This window comes from Coffea eugenioides, chromosome 11 (genome assembly GCF_003713205.1).
Source record: "Coffea eugenioides isolate CCC68of chromosome 11, Ceug_1.0, whole genome shotgun sequence".
Lineage (NCBI taxonomy): Eukaryota > Viridiplantae > Streptophyta > Magnoliopsida > Gentianales > Rubiaceae > Coffea > Coffea eugenioides.
In genome coordinates, this window is record NC_040045.1 from 45,526,423 (window position 1) to 45,539,865 (window position 13,443).

Here is a 13,443-nt window from a genome sequence, read left to right on the forward strand (position 1 = left end):
AGCTCTTGTATGTTGAAACCAAAACTTTACACATTAGACAAAATTAAGAATAACACCATGTAAAAATAGGAACGAAATATGTTATAAGTTTTGAAGCCCAAAATATTGAAATTTGAGAAATAAAAATGAAAGAACTAATATTTCCATGGGAAACAAATACAAAAAAGAAATTATTGATTAAATAAAAAGGCCAATCGATCTCACAATTATTGATCACTATACCAGGGAAAGATAAATGATAACAAATAGTAAAATAGTTCATATCCACACTGTTTGTGGTTGGAAAACCATACCTTGCTTCTTGATAAGAATTCATGAGAAATGTCTTGTAGTAGCCAACCAACTCAAGCAGTTCATCAAATTTTTCACTTTTCTTCCCAAAATTTCAAAAGCAAATTCAGTAAGTACTATATGATTGATAGCAATAAGTGATTATTCAAAAAACAACGCGTGAAGGAAATGCAAAGAGATTTAGAAATTTGAGGGATCAAAGCAAATGATCCTAAGAGGGTTCAGCACATGCAGTCCTCAACCAAAAGATGTTGAATTTAGGCAAAGACTTGCTATTCATCAAGAATGACAGTAATTCCTATACATTATTTGGAAACAAGCACAATCAAGTCATCCATGTGGTTTCCATCATTTAATAGAAAGGCAATGAGCGGACAGGATGACTTGGAATTCAAGAAAAAATGAAGTTAACAGGAATACCTAAAACAAGAAAAAATGTAAACCACTGACCAACTTGATATGAACTATTTAAACTATCAATGAAATAGCAAGTTGAAGTTCCCATGGATTACATCATCTTCATTAAGAAAAGGCATAAGATCATTACAAGCAATCTTGGACCAATCAGTAAAGTCAAGATCAACTGAAAGCTTCTAATGCAGAAATTATTAATACAATTCCATAAGGCTTCCACAAATATGCCTTTTTGAAATAGAAACAGGGCTGCAATGTAACAATTCTTAGATCTCGATTAAATTGGGAAATTTGTATTATAGGTCCAATTAAAAACAAAAGCAAAAATTTTTTTGGTCGAATAAATTGGGGAATTTGTATCAGTTAAGTTTCTTTAGAAAAAAGTAACAAGTAACCGAGGATAGCATAAGATGCATAAGGTGAATAAGTACCTATTTAACTCAAATTCTGAACTACATCAATTCAAAAGAAAACCATGACTTGCGTTCCGAATCCAAAGCTAGTTCGAGGGTCTTGTAAAGGGTTTGACTTGGCATCTGGACTGCTATATCCTTCAATTTTAGTTTGTAAAGAACCACATTGATCATCTTCCAGTAGCTCAAAGACAATAGTGCCAGGCTAATTGTGATATTTCCATCACCACATGCCTCGACTAATTTTTTCACCATAAGGTGTCAGTTTAGATTCTTTATCCACTTCTTCACCTTGAAATCCATACACAGCCTCCAATGACTTACCCAAAATCCATCAATAGTTGTGCAAAGAATAAACTGCTAAATAAATTTGGAAAAAAAAAGAAAGCAAAGAGAGAACAAAAACACTGAAACGATAACTCCTGCACATACCTTGAAGGCTGAAATAAGAAAAGTAGGCTCCTTATTTCGTTCTTCCTTTATCTAACAAAACTTTAGTGTAAATAAGCGTCGGCCAGATAAAGAATATAATTAAAACAACCTCATGGTAATAACATGAAAATGATTCAGAGAAAATTATTGAACTTATTCTTCATATTCTTCAACATTATTAACAGTTGCAAATGAAATATACAACCTACCATTTTTTCCTTGCTTTTTTTTACATTAAAATAAAGGTCTATAGTTACATGAAGCAAGATGATATGTAGATTAATATCACAAGTTTTCCTCTCCTTTCTGAGTAAGACCCTTTTGATTTCATAGCCCTTTCAAGAATTCAATATTTTCATTTAATGGTTCACAAACCCTACATGGTTTGAAATTTAACTACTTCAACCATTAACAGCCTAGAATTTAACCCCAAGCATTGAATAAATTGCGTAGATAGCGTGCCTAGCAAAGCAAACATGACATTCTAGTCGTTAATCAAACAATTTTGATCCAAATCCAAGGGAAAAAGTTGAGCTATAAAAAGTTGTCCAAAAAGTGCATTAGCTGGCTGCAAAAAGAAAAAAAATGACAAAATCATTACCAACTAACTAAGAGAGTTTAACAGAAACAGTCAACCCACACCCTCTTAATTTGAATTTTTTACTTATAAAGAGTTATTGGCAATATCAACTGGAAAACAAAAATTTCTATGAACATGAAAAAAGAGGAAAGAAATTAAACCATTTCATCTAAGGAAATAATCACAAGTTTCAATGCAAAAAAGTGAAAGCATAAAATATTGGATCTTAAGTAAGGATAATTACTGAATGGAGTTGCTTAAAAAGACCTGACAATCTCATAATCATGACTTACACTGGAATTTTAGGAAATACTTCAATAAGAGGCAGACTGTCCTCTCCATAGTCCATTTCTTGAACATCTATGAAAGCGGTGTAAGGACAGGAGAAGATTATAGTTGACTTTTGGTAAAAAGAAAGAAAAAATAGAAAAACAGAGATCCTAAAAGTATTTACTTGAGCAAAGAATTTCCAAACATTCATACTTGGTATCAAATCCCTATTCCTCAACCCGTAACAAACATATAAAACTTATTAGAGAATAAAATAAAATTTAATCAAGAGAAAAAAAGTATACATAGAACAAGAGTGGAGAAGCTAGTCAGAGAGAAAGAAAGAAAGATAAGAACAGAAGAGACTTTTCAAATAGAAGCTTTGAGTTGGAGGGGATTGAGATATGGAAAATTATCTGATGGGAATTGATTAGTCTTGTCAATATTGAGCCAAACCCCTCTATTGCAGATACAGGATTTGAGGGAATGCCTCTGGTTTTGTAACTCCTAGTACTTTAACTCGCCAGCAAAGAGGAAAACAATAACTTTTTTGCACAGAAAGGAGATGGGAAAAAAAATTTTTTTTGACACAAAAGATAGGAGAGAGATGGCTCTGAGGTCTTTCTGTCAATTTTTCTCATAAAAAATCTGAGGTAAGATGACTCCAGAACACCTCTCCAAAAATAGTTGGATGTGTCAAAGAAGTGATTGTATTCTCAAATTCTAGGAAGAATTGTATGCCATTTATCTCAAAGTAGAGGCATCTTGTCCTCATATTTGAACATCTAAATGTGTTATATTTAGTACAAATTATCCATCCAGTTAAAACAAATTAGGAGTTCTACCAAATTTTCTTAAAAAGTAACATGCCCTTCCTTTAAGTTCTTTCCTGCATAAAAAACTTCAACATAAATTGAAGGTCTCCATCACATTCACCTTTTTGAACCTATCAATTGGAATACCATCTTCATGTTTCTCACAAAATTTTCTGTTTAGGCTTACCTCAATTAAGTTCATTTTTACCAAGTAAAAAAACTATCATAAGGTTCAGTTTTCCAGACTTAATCTTACTGAAATGTTACAAATCTAAGAGAACATCATGTGTTGTAAATATAGACTTAAGTCAACCAAAACTGATTTTCCTAATAAGAATTTCCAAGCTATTAAACATCGTAGTCTATGATTCAAGAGGCAAAACTACAATTATGTAGCAATTTAATTCTTTTTTTGATCAAGGAATTGAAAATTTAAGGTGTTTATTAAAACAGCAACTTACTCATTATTTCAAGCTGGTGCTTAGAATGTAATATTTGAGAATCCTCGTCTTGGACAAACCTTTAACCACCTACAAATAGGAAAACCATTTAGATTGCCATTGTAACAAAAAAATATATTGCTGAAGATACTCAGTTTAATTACCACTTAAGGTTCATAAAACGAATATTCAAAAGGTTTTACCAAGAAACAATTTATGTACTAAAACAAAAAATTTCAACACAAAGCAATAAAAAAGAATAGCATCACCCGATTTTTTGTAACTCATGGCCAATGACCAATATGACCTGGAAGTTCCTGATTCTCAGAGAAGAAATTTATTAATTCTTCAAATGTTGAAAACCCTAAGAAGAAAAAGGAATCGGAAGAACTGGAGCAAATAGAAAGATATTTTGAAGATGAAGAAATCTATTTTAAACAAGTGAATCTTTTTGCTTACCATATGGATTGCTTTTCTGATCAGGAGATCAACAAAACACCTGCATGAAAGACACCAAAAAAACAGACTAAAAAGAAAACTCGAATGAGGTTTGAAAAGAGCAAAGGCCAAAGAAAAGTATACCATCATTTGAGCTCTGAAAAAAGCAATTTAAAGTAAAATTAAATTAGAATGATAAAACAAAGCTTACGATTTTCCCATTCAGCAGTTGTCTTTTACGGGTGGCCATTTTCCTTCCTGTTGCAGAAGAAATCCAAGAAAGGCAAAAGCGGAAAGAAAAATGGAACAATAAAACACTAAGTAGGTAAAAAAAATAAAGTAAATAAATACTCTACAAGCCAGCTAATCATCAATTATTCACCATCTCCAACCATATTAAAAGTTTTTTGTTCAAACTAAAAATAAAAATTTAATGATAAAACTGAAATGAAACAAAGACATTAATCAAGGAAAGAAAGGAGAAGAAAAATACCATATCTGTATTCTACAAATTCATATAGACAGTGGAGATGAAATATTAACCTTTCACTTCCTCGTCGTTTCAGAAAAGGACCAAAAAAAAAGAAGGGGGAAGAATTGATTGTTTTTAGCCAAGGAAATATCAGGCAAAATGGCAGAAAAATAGAAAAAATCAGCTATAACTACTTGAGGTATGGAAAGAGGGAGATGACAAAGGGAGAAGAGGAAGATTACCAGTCCCTTTGCAGTCTTGAGCCCACCGTCCATCAACTCAATCAGAAGGGAAAAAAGCTGGACCCCCCCCCAATTGAGAACTTTAAAACAAAGAGCCTCTCTAAGAAGAAGAGAGATGCTGGAAGATGAAGAAAACCATCTTACTCATTATGTTGTTCTCAGAGAGAGGCTGAAAGATGAAGAAGAAGAGAGAGAGTTGTTCAAAGAGGTTTAGAGAGTGACGGTCGATGAACAAAGAGGGAAAGAGGAGACTTTTGATGCATCGAGCCCAACCCCCTGTCAAATCCCACCAAAAAAAGCTGTTACAGAGAGAGAAGGTCTACCCATTTGACTACCACCAATAAAAAGCCGGGAAAAGAAAAAAAATCAAAGGCACATGGGACCAGATTTTAGCGGAACACTTCCCCCGGCAAACAACAAACAATGAAACAAAAGGATTGACGCACGGGAAACAAAAGCAAGCACGCGAGGCGCACGGGAATGACGACCAAACTCCAGCCAATTAAACGGAGACACATCAGCACAACAACAATCATCCTAAGAAAACCCATTCGCGCTTTTACTATATAGGTTGATAGGTTGATAAAACGGCAACAGATCAAAGGGATGATGCCCGGATTGAGTGAGTTCCAGCAGCAGCAGCAGCACTGCTACAGGGTTGGATGTTTCGCCTTCGGACAGACGCACCAGCTTAGCTTCGGTATGGTGGTTCTGTGGGTTCGTACTTTTGCGGACTTGGCACTTAGGGTGGGACCTCTACATAGTCTAGGGCGGGAACCCATGTCAAATTGTCGTTGGTGGAGTTCTGACACCTCCTACTACTACCTCTTCCGTAGCAGTATGTATCCTAATAGACTTCGGAGAGAGAGATTGTGTGTGTTCCCCCACACGCGCGCGAGCACACACACAACTTGTGTTAGTATGCTAATAATTATGAGTATTAATAGGTACTGTAATAAATAACTGGCCACTGCTCCTACCCAATCAATCACCAGCTGCAAGAGTGAAAGATACAAACTTTGCTGCTCCTAACTGAATCACTCTCTCTCTCTCTCTACCGCCGCTGAGCTGAGTGCTGCCTGGGCTGGGGAATACTACTGTTGTAATAGCAGTTTTTTCCTTCACTGCTAAGCCTAGTTCCCGATTAGTAACAGCAGCAGTAAAAAGGGGCCTCCCTGGATGCTTGTTTCTTGTTTCTGTCCTCTGATTATTTGGGATCCTTTTTAAACTCTCGGGGACCAACTACCAGTATGTGCCTCTGTTTCTCATCAGTTTCTGGGTTTTTAGTTAACTATGGCTGTGTGGTCTACTTTAGTATTTTCTTTCATTTCTGCTTCCGGTTGTAGGAAGGAAACGTGCTTTTCTTTTTTCAGCAAAATCTGGGACTGGCATTTCCCACCCATTTTCTCTCCTAAATTTGTAGCGGCCATAAAATAATTTCAAAAACTATTTTCTTTTTCATTTCTCTTCTTTTCACTTTTTGTTTCTCTAGGTGGGACTTCGCGGAATAAAACAAAGGGCGAGATTTTCCCATCGAATGTATGATGAAATGATTCTGTATTTCCTTCATTCACAAGATTTTCTACTCAACCTTTGTTAAGCTTGCAACTTGGATTCTTTTTTTTGAGTTCTCTGCCATAAAGTTCCGGCCTTTGGAGCAATCTTGCTACTCATTGGCCCTCTCTCTTCTTTCTTTTATTCTTGCCCCCCAAAAAAAAAAAAAAAAAAAAATAAGCCTGCTTCTTTGCGAGCCCTTGATTCTGAAACTGTGCTCCTGCTACAGAACCAAAACTCTTCGCATTAGCTGCTGGCCTCCTTTTTTAGCTTCTTTAGTTCTTTGCAAAATGCTTCAATTCTGCGTCGTATTTTAGAGTTTACCATTACAAACCTCTGGATTTTTGAGCTGGTTAAAAAGTACTAGTTTGAACTGCTTTTTTACTTCAGGAGAGGAGGAGAGATCATAGCCTTCTCCATTAGCACAGACATGTGGGTTTGCTTGATTCCTCACCTTCTCAACCAGTAATCCGGGTGTCATCAAGACTTCCTTCTTTCTATGGAGCAGGCGAGGTGTACTTATCCTCAAAAAAGCAGTTTTGCCATACAAATACTATTCTTGCTCATTTGCAGCTTACTCTTTAGCTGTGGCCGATGCCAAGAAAAGACGATTAAGGACAGCTCATCTGAACCTCCATGGCCGTCTAGATCACCAGCCTTCAAGATCAGGCTCCAGAGAATCATCTTGAGTGTTTTTCTTGGAATCATAACAGGATTGATATTTTCCCTTCTCTTTGCTCTGCTAATAAGATGGTTTGTCAGGTATGTCAATAGGACCCCAATTCTCAAGGGCCCTGTTGTTTTCTCCCCCAAAATTCCTCCCAAGACTCTTCAGTTAGCTCTTGCTAACGAAACCCAATTGCTTGGTTCAAGCCCGAATGGAAACTACTATAAGGCTATCCTTGACAATGGCCTAACTATAGCCGTCAAGAGGCTGGAGCCTTTTGAGCCTGGCTCCCCTGAGGCTCATAGTAAGTCTGTAAAGAGAAGGATACAGCAGGAACTTGAAGTGCTTGCTTGCTTAAGGCACAGGAACTTGATGAGTTTAAGGGCTTACATTCGCGAGTTTGATAGGTTCTGTCTGGTCTATGATTATGTGCCCTCTGGGAGCCTTGAAGATGCAATGAGTAAAGTGAGGCAGAACCAGATGCAACTTAGCTGGGAAGCCCGGCTCAGAATAGCAATTGGCATTGTCAAGGGACTCCAGTATCTTCATTTTTCTTGTAATCCTACAATCTTGCATTGCAATTTGAAGCCCACAAACGTGATGTTGGATGCAGAATCTGAGCCTAGGCTGGCAGATTGTGGTTTGGCAAAGATCATTCCCAGTTTCAACAGAATGGCCTCAGGTTACAGTGCTCCGGAGTCTTTCCAGAACTGCAGGTATTGCATTTTAAAGGTGCATGTGTGAAACTTTAGCTTTTGCTGTTTGAATGAAGCCTTTTAAAATGAATGCAATTGTTTGTTCCGTTGTCACTTCAGAATTAGCTGCTGCATTTTAAAAGGTGGTGAGGTTGATGGCATGTGGAGGTCTATAACAATGCTACTTGCTATTAACTGAATGAGAAATGTTTCTCGTCTATTAACTGCAGGGGTTCCCTTCACCTTTGAATATGTTGATCATGGCTGCTACTAATGTGTCTCTCTGAGAATGTACCTGTTTAAAATGCCTTTGTTGGACTGCTTAGTCGAGGGTTAAACTAGCTTATAGCTGTTGTCGTGTAAACACAATTCCGTTTGCTGTTTTTACTCGTCCTTCAGAATATTGAGGTTTTATAATAAATGTTTCAGTAATGGTCTGGAAAAAGTGCCCTTGATTGCAGAGTCTTTGGTTTTAAGTTGAGGAGTATTTGTGGGTAGAGACGTGGTATTTTACTACTATCTTATTACACAAAATGAAGATCTTTCTGAATATTTTCTCAACAAAGAGAGTTAATCCCAAACCAAGTCACTTTGAGACTTTATGCTACTTCTTCCCACAGGAATCCAAAAACAAAACAAGAAAAGTTTGGTCAATACTTCCTATGAACATTTTCAAGTTTGATATATTCTGTGCATGCTTTAGAATGAAGATATTAATGGTTTTAAGTGTTGGGTAGGTATACTGATAAGAGTGACGTCTTCAGTTTTGGAGTCATTTTGGCTGTTTTATTGACTGGGAGAAACCCAGTGGATCCTTTCTTTGGTGAAGGTTCAAATGGAGGAAGTTTAGGACAGTGGCTTCGACGTCTGCAGCAAGCAGGAGAAGCTCGAGAAGCATTGGATAAAAGTATTCTTGGGGAAGAGGTTGAGGAAGATGAAATGCTGATGGCAGTTAGAATTGCAGTTGTATGCCTTTCTGACTTGCCTGCAGACCGGCCCTCGAGTGACGAGCTTGTCTCAATGCTCACCCAACTTAATAGTTTCTGAAGAATGCAACAAAACTCGCACTTGATGTTCTTAACTTTTAGGAAAAGTGTCTATTTTGCACCCCAAGGCAAGGAGCTTTTGGTTGTTTCAACAGCTAACTATGTGCAGCTGTCCAATTTCCTGCTAGGGTTTATGCCGTAGGAGCAACCAAGATGTTCCACCGTCTTGCCTCTTCTGTGGAGAGGCTCTGGAGACTCCGAATTCCTGTCAAAATTGTGAGCCTTCATGGTTGTTTGAACCTGTTATGTTCTTTGGCTATTTTTGATTTCTTGGTAAAAAAAAAAGTGTAATTATCTAATCCCCCCACACCCTCATCCAAAAGAAGAAAAGTAGGGAAAGATGCAAGAAAATGATTAGCGCTTTTTTTGAAGAGGCTGATGATATTGCACGAGTTCTCTGCAAAAAGAAAATGTGTCGTTTGAAAGCAGCATATGGGAGACAGCTGCATGAACGTGCTTTGTGCTAATCTAATGATGGAACTTGGTGGGAAATTTGCAGCCGCTTCTGTTTTCTTTTAGTAATGCTAATAATGCAGTGATTCTCTTGTTTTGGTTGCTGGTCAAGCAAAACGTTATGATTGGGACCCTTTTTTTAACTTCCTACCCGTGATCAAAGTTATGCTTTCTTATCCTTTTTAGCTTTAACGAAATGTTTTAAAGATTGTAGCCCAAAGTCGAAAAGCAAAGAGCTGTCTTTTTTTCTTTTTTTTTTTTAATTTCTAAATTGGGAATAGCACTTTGATTGAAGTAATGATGGCATGTCTCTTCTTTCTGGATTGATCACAGTAAACTCCGCTGCAGTATAGATCATCTTTCATTTCAAGCCTCTTGATAGTTACCCTGTCTCCAGGCCGAAGGGTCATTTTAATTCTTACCGTATCAAGCTTCAGAAAGAACCTCTACTAATCAGAATGATATCGTAACAATTGAAAATGATGATTATGCATTTCGCAGATGGGAAGCCTGAAGAGAAACCTTCCTGGTGTCTTTGGGGAATTCCAAAACTTAACCAATCAGGCTTAATTCAATCAAATCTTTGCCACACGGTCCAAGGAATTTTTGTAGCTACGAGGGACAGTGAAACATCACCAGCTAACGACTGCTTCTCCTTCTCTTGGATTATTATTATTCTTTTGATATTTTCCTGTGGAGAAACTGTTTTGACTGGGGTTCTTTTTGGTTAATACTGATGAATTCTTGAAGAGCAATGCGTCCCAACGAATGAAACGTCCGACTCTTGGATGCCACAATAATGAAACAGCACCAAACCTTATCCAATCACATAATATCTTCTCCCTTCTTATCTACACAATTCATAGACCTCACAAACCTGCCCTATAAATTAGAATCCACCTACTTCTTTTCAAAGCATTCCAAAACTCAAACCTAATCACAGTTCAACATGCAGGCAGCTTTGAGCTTGGCACCACCGATCCTTCCCTTACAAACACCAGCCAGATGCTTCAGATCCCAATCAAAATCCATTCCCGCAATCCAAACTTCTTCTCTATTTGCTCGCATGAAAGCAGCTGCAGTGGCTAATGACACTTCGACAGTAGATTATAGCTCCACCACCTCGTAAGTATAAAATTGTTACGTTATCTAGGTGCATTCGATTTGTGACATGATACGATTAAAGCCAGATTCTTTTTTGTTTCCAGTGTTTTTCCGGCAGAAGCTTGTGAGACCCTTGGAGGAGATGCTTGTGACGTTGAGATGTACCCTGAAGCGAAGCTCAACCCAGGTTTGACTGACAAAAGGCCTCAAACTGCATCAGAACAGGTTGAAAGGGAGTATCTCGAGTATAATAGCCCCAAGACGTAAGATCTTGATTTCAAGAGCATCAGCTCCTTTGTAATTATGGTTATTGAAGTTGCAAAAGCAAAAAAATTAGTATCAGAAAACGATTAAGCGATGTCTCTTTCTTCTGATGAATGTGCAGGGTCTTTGAAGGAGATGCCTGTGACGAACTTGGAGGAGAATTTTGTCAGCCAGAGCATCAGAGTGGTGCTTAGTGGAATATAGTTTTCTAAAGATGTAAAGACAGATTTTCACTTGCTTTGCCTTTTTCTTCCTAGATATATATAACTCCATCCTGATAATAGTTTGAACACATCTCAAAAAGCCAGAATCTTTCCGTCCCAAGTACTTGTGATGCTCTTTGTTATCTACACATCTCAACGATATACCGAGAAGAATGTACGAGTCTACAGCCGTCACAGACCTTTCATTTGTAGGCTATAGAAAAAGAATAATTGAATCTATTCCAGAATCTGCACGAAAAAATACGAAGGGTTTTTACAGTAGACCTCGGAGCTACTAGTTCAAAGTTGCATTGGGCCAAGGCACCAAAAATTTACAGAGCGCGACGCGTCTTGCCACCGCTATGGTATGCTACAAGCCTCTACACATATAAATGCACTAAAGATGATAGAATATCGAGCAAGTGCAACATTGTAACATCTAAGACGTGGTTGAAATAACAATAAACTCTGTACCAAAAGAAGAGTGCAGGCAGGGTGGGACAACAGAACTTGATGAACAATTGATTATGCAAAGTTATTTCTTCAAGCTCTCTCCAATTTTCAGTATCACCAACAGAAGTATTTATACACCTTTCAAGTCACAACACTTGTAATTCTCAAGAAATGCTATTCCAGTATCAAATGTGTTCCACCAACACTTGTAGAATGCAACGTTAAAATGCCATACATCTCAAGTCACAACACTTGTAATAGTCTCCGCCCAGCCTGTCCATAGATCTGTGCTAGTACCAACATACATCCAAGCGAACTGCAGTAGAATGCAACGTTAAAATGCCATACAGTTAACCTAAAGCATACTACGCAAGTGGTTAACAACTTAAATTATTTAAGGACCTGAAACATGGGAAGTAAAGCCCCAAAAAGACAGAAGAAGGGCTTACCCTAATAATTCAGGGGTACACTTACTGTCCTTCATCTTCAGCAATACCTTCCAAAACCAAATACTGTAGAGCTATGGAGTACTTGGCGATTCTATTTCCAGCTGATTTGGCAATTCCTGATTGGTAGCTAGTCCTAAGAAGAAATGATCCAAAGCCATCACCTAGCATAAAGAGAAGAATGTGCTGCTGATTTCCAAAACAACGACGAGAACATGGAAGTGCAAAATGGAGTATGAAAAACAAGGAAGAACAACAAAAGATAAACAAAGGGTGGCATAAGTGCTTGTGTTAGATAACCTTTAATTGTGTAAATAGAAGAGACCCATCTCTTGTATATATAGAGCAATCTTGGGGAGTCACCATGGTGTGTGTCAGAGAGCAATAGCATACATGGACCTGCTTCACTATGTAAAGGAAGACAATCCGAATTTTAAGAAACAAAAACTGCTCATTAGAGTACTAATGCACATGAACTGCTAAACTTGCAAAAATCAGGCGTAGTTAATAGCGGGAATTACTTGGCACGTGAAATGGCGTTTTGACATAGAGCCAACACTCGAATCATAGCCAAGTCTCTTCCGCGGGGACTAGTGTACTTGTCTTGGCAATTTCTTCAAGACATAGAAAATGAAAAGAAATAAAACAATTTTAGAATATCAAAAAAGTTGAGCCAAGTTTGAGACGGTACCAGTTGAGAAGCGTATCAGGCATATCCCAGATATAGGGTATGAAGTGTAGAATAAAGAGGGGAGTTGATAAGATAACCTTTCGTCAAAGAAATCAGCAAAATCATCAATGATGACTGAAAGAGGAAAAGTAGGATGCTGCAAGTGAAATGCAGCAAAGTAGTTCTTGATTCCCTCGTCATCATCCACATACCTTCCAAAATTCCAACCAACCACTCAAGAAAATGCATAATGTTCACACATGGCACGATCACAGTCATCTAAGAAACCGCATGCATTCAGGTAATTTTGGGGTTAAAAGAAGCTTTTTTTTTTCTTCTTCTTCTTCTTTTGTTTTAAGAGGGGGGCGGGGGGAGTTGGGGGGTAAAGGGGTGTCCTTACTTTATTTGGATACGTTGGAAAACTTCAGAAGACGGATCAATGCCCTGGAAGGAAAATCAACACCTCAAAAATCAAAACTTTGTTTACAAGTAATAGAGGAAATTAATGAATAAACAAGTGGAAGTAATAGCAGATTGAGAGAGACGAGAATAGAGGAGAAGAGGGGTAGTGCGTGCCTGAGAGAGAAATGGTGGACAGGTGTCTAACTTGCGACGGTTGCATAGGAATACGGCAGAAGAGGAGGTGGTGCTGAAGGCGGAATTATATGCAAACTGAAAAAGCAAAGAGGATTTCCCGCTGAAGAGATGAGTAAGAGAGTAGGAATTAGGCAAACCTACATCAAACCCAAATCCATTAAGATTGAAGTAGAATTATCTGAAGATTAGCGAAAACAAAAGGCAAAAATTAAGCATTGGGGATAGGGAAAGTAGCGGGGGAAAAAAAACTAGTATTACGAGGAAGGAGGGCCCGAAAGAAGCAAAATTTGGGGTTGCTGCTGCTGCTGCTGTTCAATTTGGGGAATGGAAAAGAATCTTTCCACCATTTGAACTCTCTTCCTCCCAGCAGTGAGCGGGACCGATCCGAGGGGTAAAACCCAAAGAACCGACGGAGGCCTCTTCAAATTCACACGATGGCTGGCTGCATTCTGCAAAGGGCCTCTTATCTGACCCCTCCCCCTTA

General features: G+C 37.9%; 3 protein-coding genes across 4 annotated transcripts; 2 read left to right on the forward strand and 1 right to left on the reverse strand.

Annotated features, from left to right (window-relative positions):
• The first annotated feature begins 5,800 nt into the window (after nucleotides 1–5,800).
• On the forward strand, nucleotides 5,801–9,319 carry LOC113751375 (inactive leucine-rich repeat receptor-like protein kinase CORYNE). Of its 2 annotated transcripts, XM_027295365.1 has the most exons (3): nucleotides 5,801–6,055; nucleotides 6,752–7,744; nucleotides 8,461–9,319. In XM_027295365.1, the coding sequence occupies exons 2-3, from the start codon at nucleotides 6,861–6,863 to the stop codon at nucleotides 8,768–8,770; spliced, it is 1,194 nt and encodes a 397-aa protein (XP_027151166.1). In that variant the 5' UTR covers nucleotides 5,801–6,055; nucleotides 6,752–6,860; the 3' UTR covers nucleotides 8,771–9,319. The 2 variants fall into 2 exon arrangements, with proteins under 2 accessions (XP_027151166.1, XP_027151165.1); XM_027295364.1 differs by having other exon boundaries at nucleotides 5,801–7,744.
• Nucleotides 9,320–10,127: 808 nt separating this feature from the next.
• Nucleotides 10,128–10,964, forward strand: LOC113753099 (light-regulated protein, chloroplastic). The gene is made up of 3 exons (XM_027297189.1): nucleotides 10,128–10,347; nucleotides 10,431–10,589; nucleotides 10,712–10,964. Exons 1-3 carry the CDS (start codon nucleotides 10,172–10,174, stop codon nucleotides 10,782–10,784), a joined length of 408 nt encoding a protein of 135 aa, XP_027152990.1. The 5' UTR covers nucleotides 10,128–10,171; the 3' UTR covers nucleotides 10,785–10,964.
• A 325-nt stretch (nucleotides 10,965–11,289) lies between these two features.
• On the reverse strand, nucleotides 11,290–13,394 carry LOC113753097. Its single transcript, XM_027297188.1, has 8 exons — nucleotides 13,218–13,394; nucleotides 12,939–13,059; nucleotides 12,763–12,806; nucleotides 12,461–12,574; nucleotides 12,214–12,306; nucleotides 11,993–12,099; nucleotides 11,696–11,856; nucleotides 11,290–11,562 (listed from the first exon to the last, which is right to left on the reverse strand). Exons 1-7 carry the CDS (start codon nucleotides 13,304–13,306, stop codon nucleotides 11,717–11,719), a joined length of 708 nt encoding a protein of 235 aa, XP_027152989.1. The 5' UTR covers nucleotides 13,307–13,394; the 3' UTR covers nucleotides 11,290–11,562; nucleotides 11,696–11,716.
• Between the last annotated feature and the right edge of the window lie 49 nt (nucleotides 13,395–13,443).

Bases quoted from the DNA above. Each gene is read 5' to 3' on its own strand.
- LOC113751375 (XM_027295364.1), top strand. From the start codon at position 6,861: ATGGAGCAGGCGAGGTGTACTTATCCTCAAAAAAGCAGTTTTGCCATA. The intron at 7,745-8,460 runs GTATTGCATTTT...AGTGTTGGGTAG, and splicing joins GAGTCTTTCCAGAACTGCAG to GTATACTGATAAGAGTGACG.
- LOC113753097 (XM_027297188.1), bottom strand. From the start codon at position 13,306: ATGGTGGAAAGATTCTTTTCCATTCCCCAAATTGAACAGCAGCAGCAG. The intron at 13,060-13,217 runs GTAATACTAGTT...TCATCTCTTCAG, and splicing joins CTTTCGGGCCCTCCTTCCTC to CGGGAAATCCTCTTTGCTTT. The intron at 12,575-12,762 runs GTAAGGACACCC...GAATTTTGGAAG, and splicing joins TTCCAACGTATCCAAATAAA to GTATGTGGATGATGACGAGG.
- LOC113753099 (XM_027297189.1), top strand. From the start codon at position 10,172: ATGCAGGCAGCTTTGAGCTTGGCACCACCGATCCTTCCCTTACAAACA. The intron at 10,348-10,430 runs GTAAGTATAAAA...TTTTGTTTCCAG, and splicing joins GATTATAGCTCCACCACCTC to TGTTTTTCCGGCAGAAGCTT. The intron at 10,590-10,711 runs GTAAGATCTTGA...ATGAATGTGCAG, and splicing joins GAGTATAATAGCCCCAAGAC to GGTCTTTGAAGGAGATGCCT.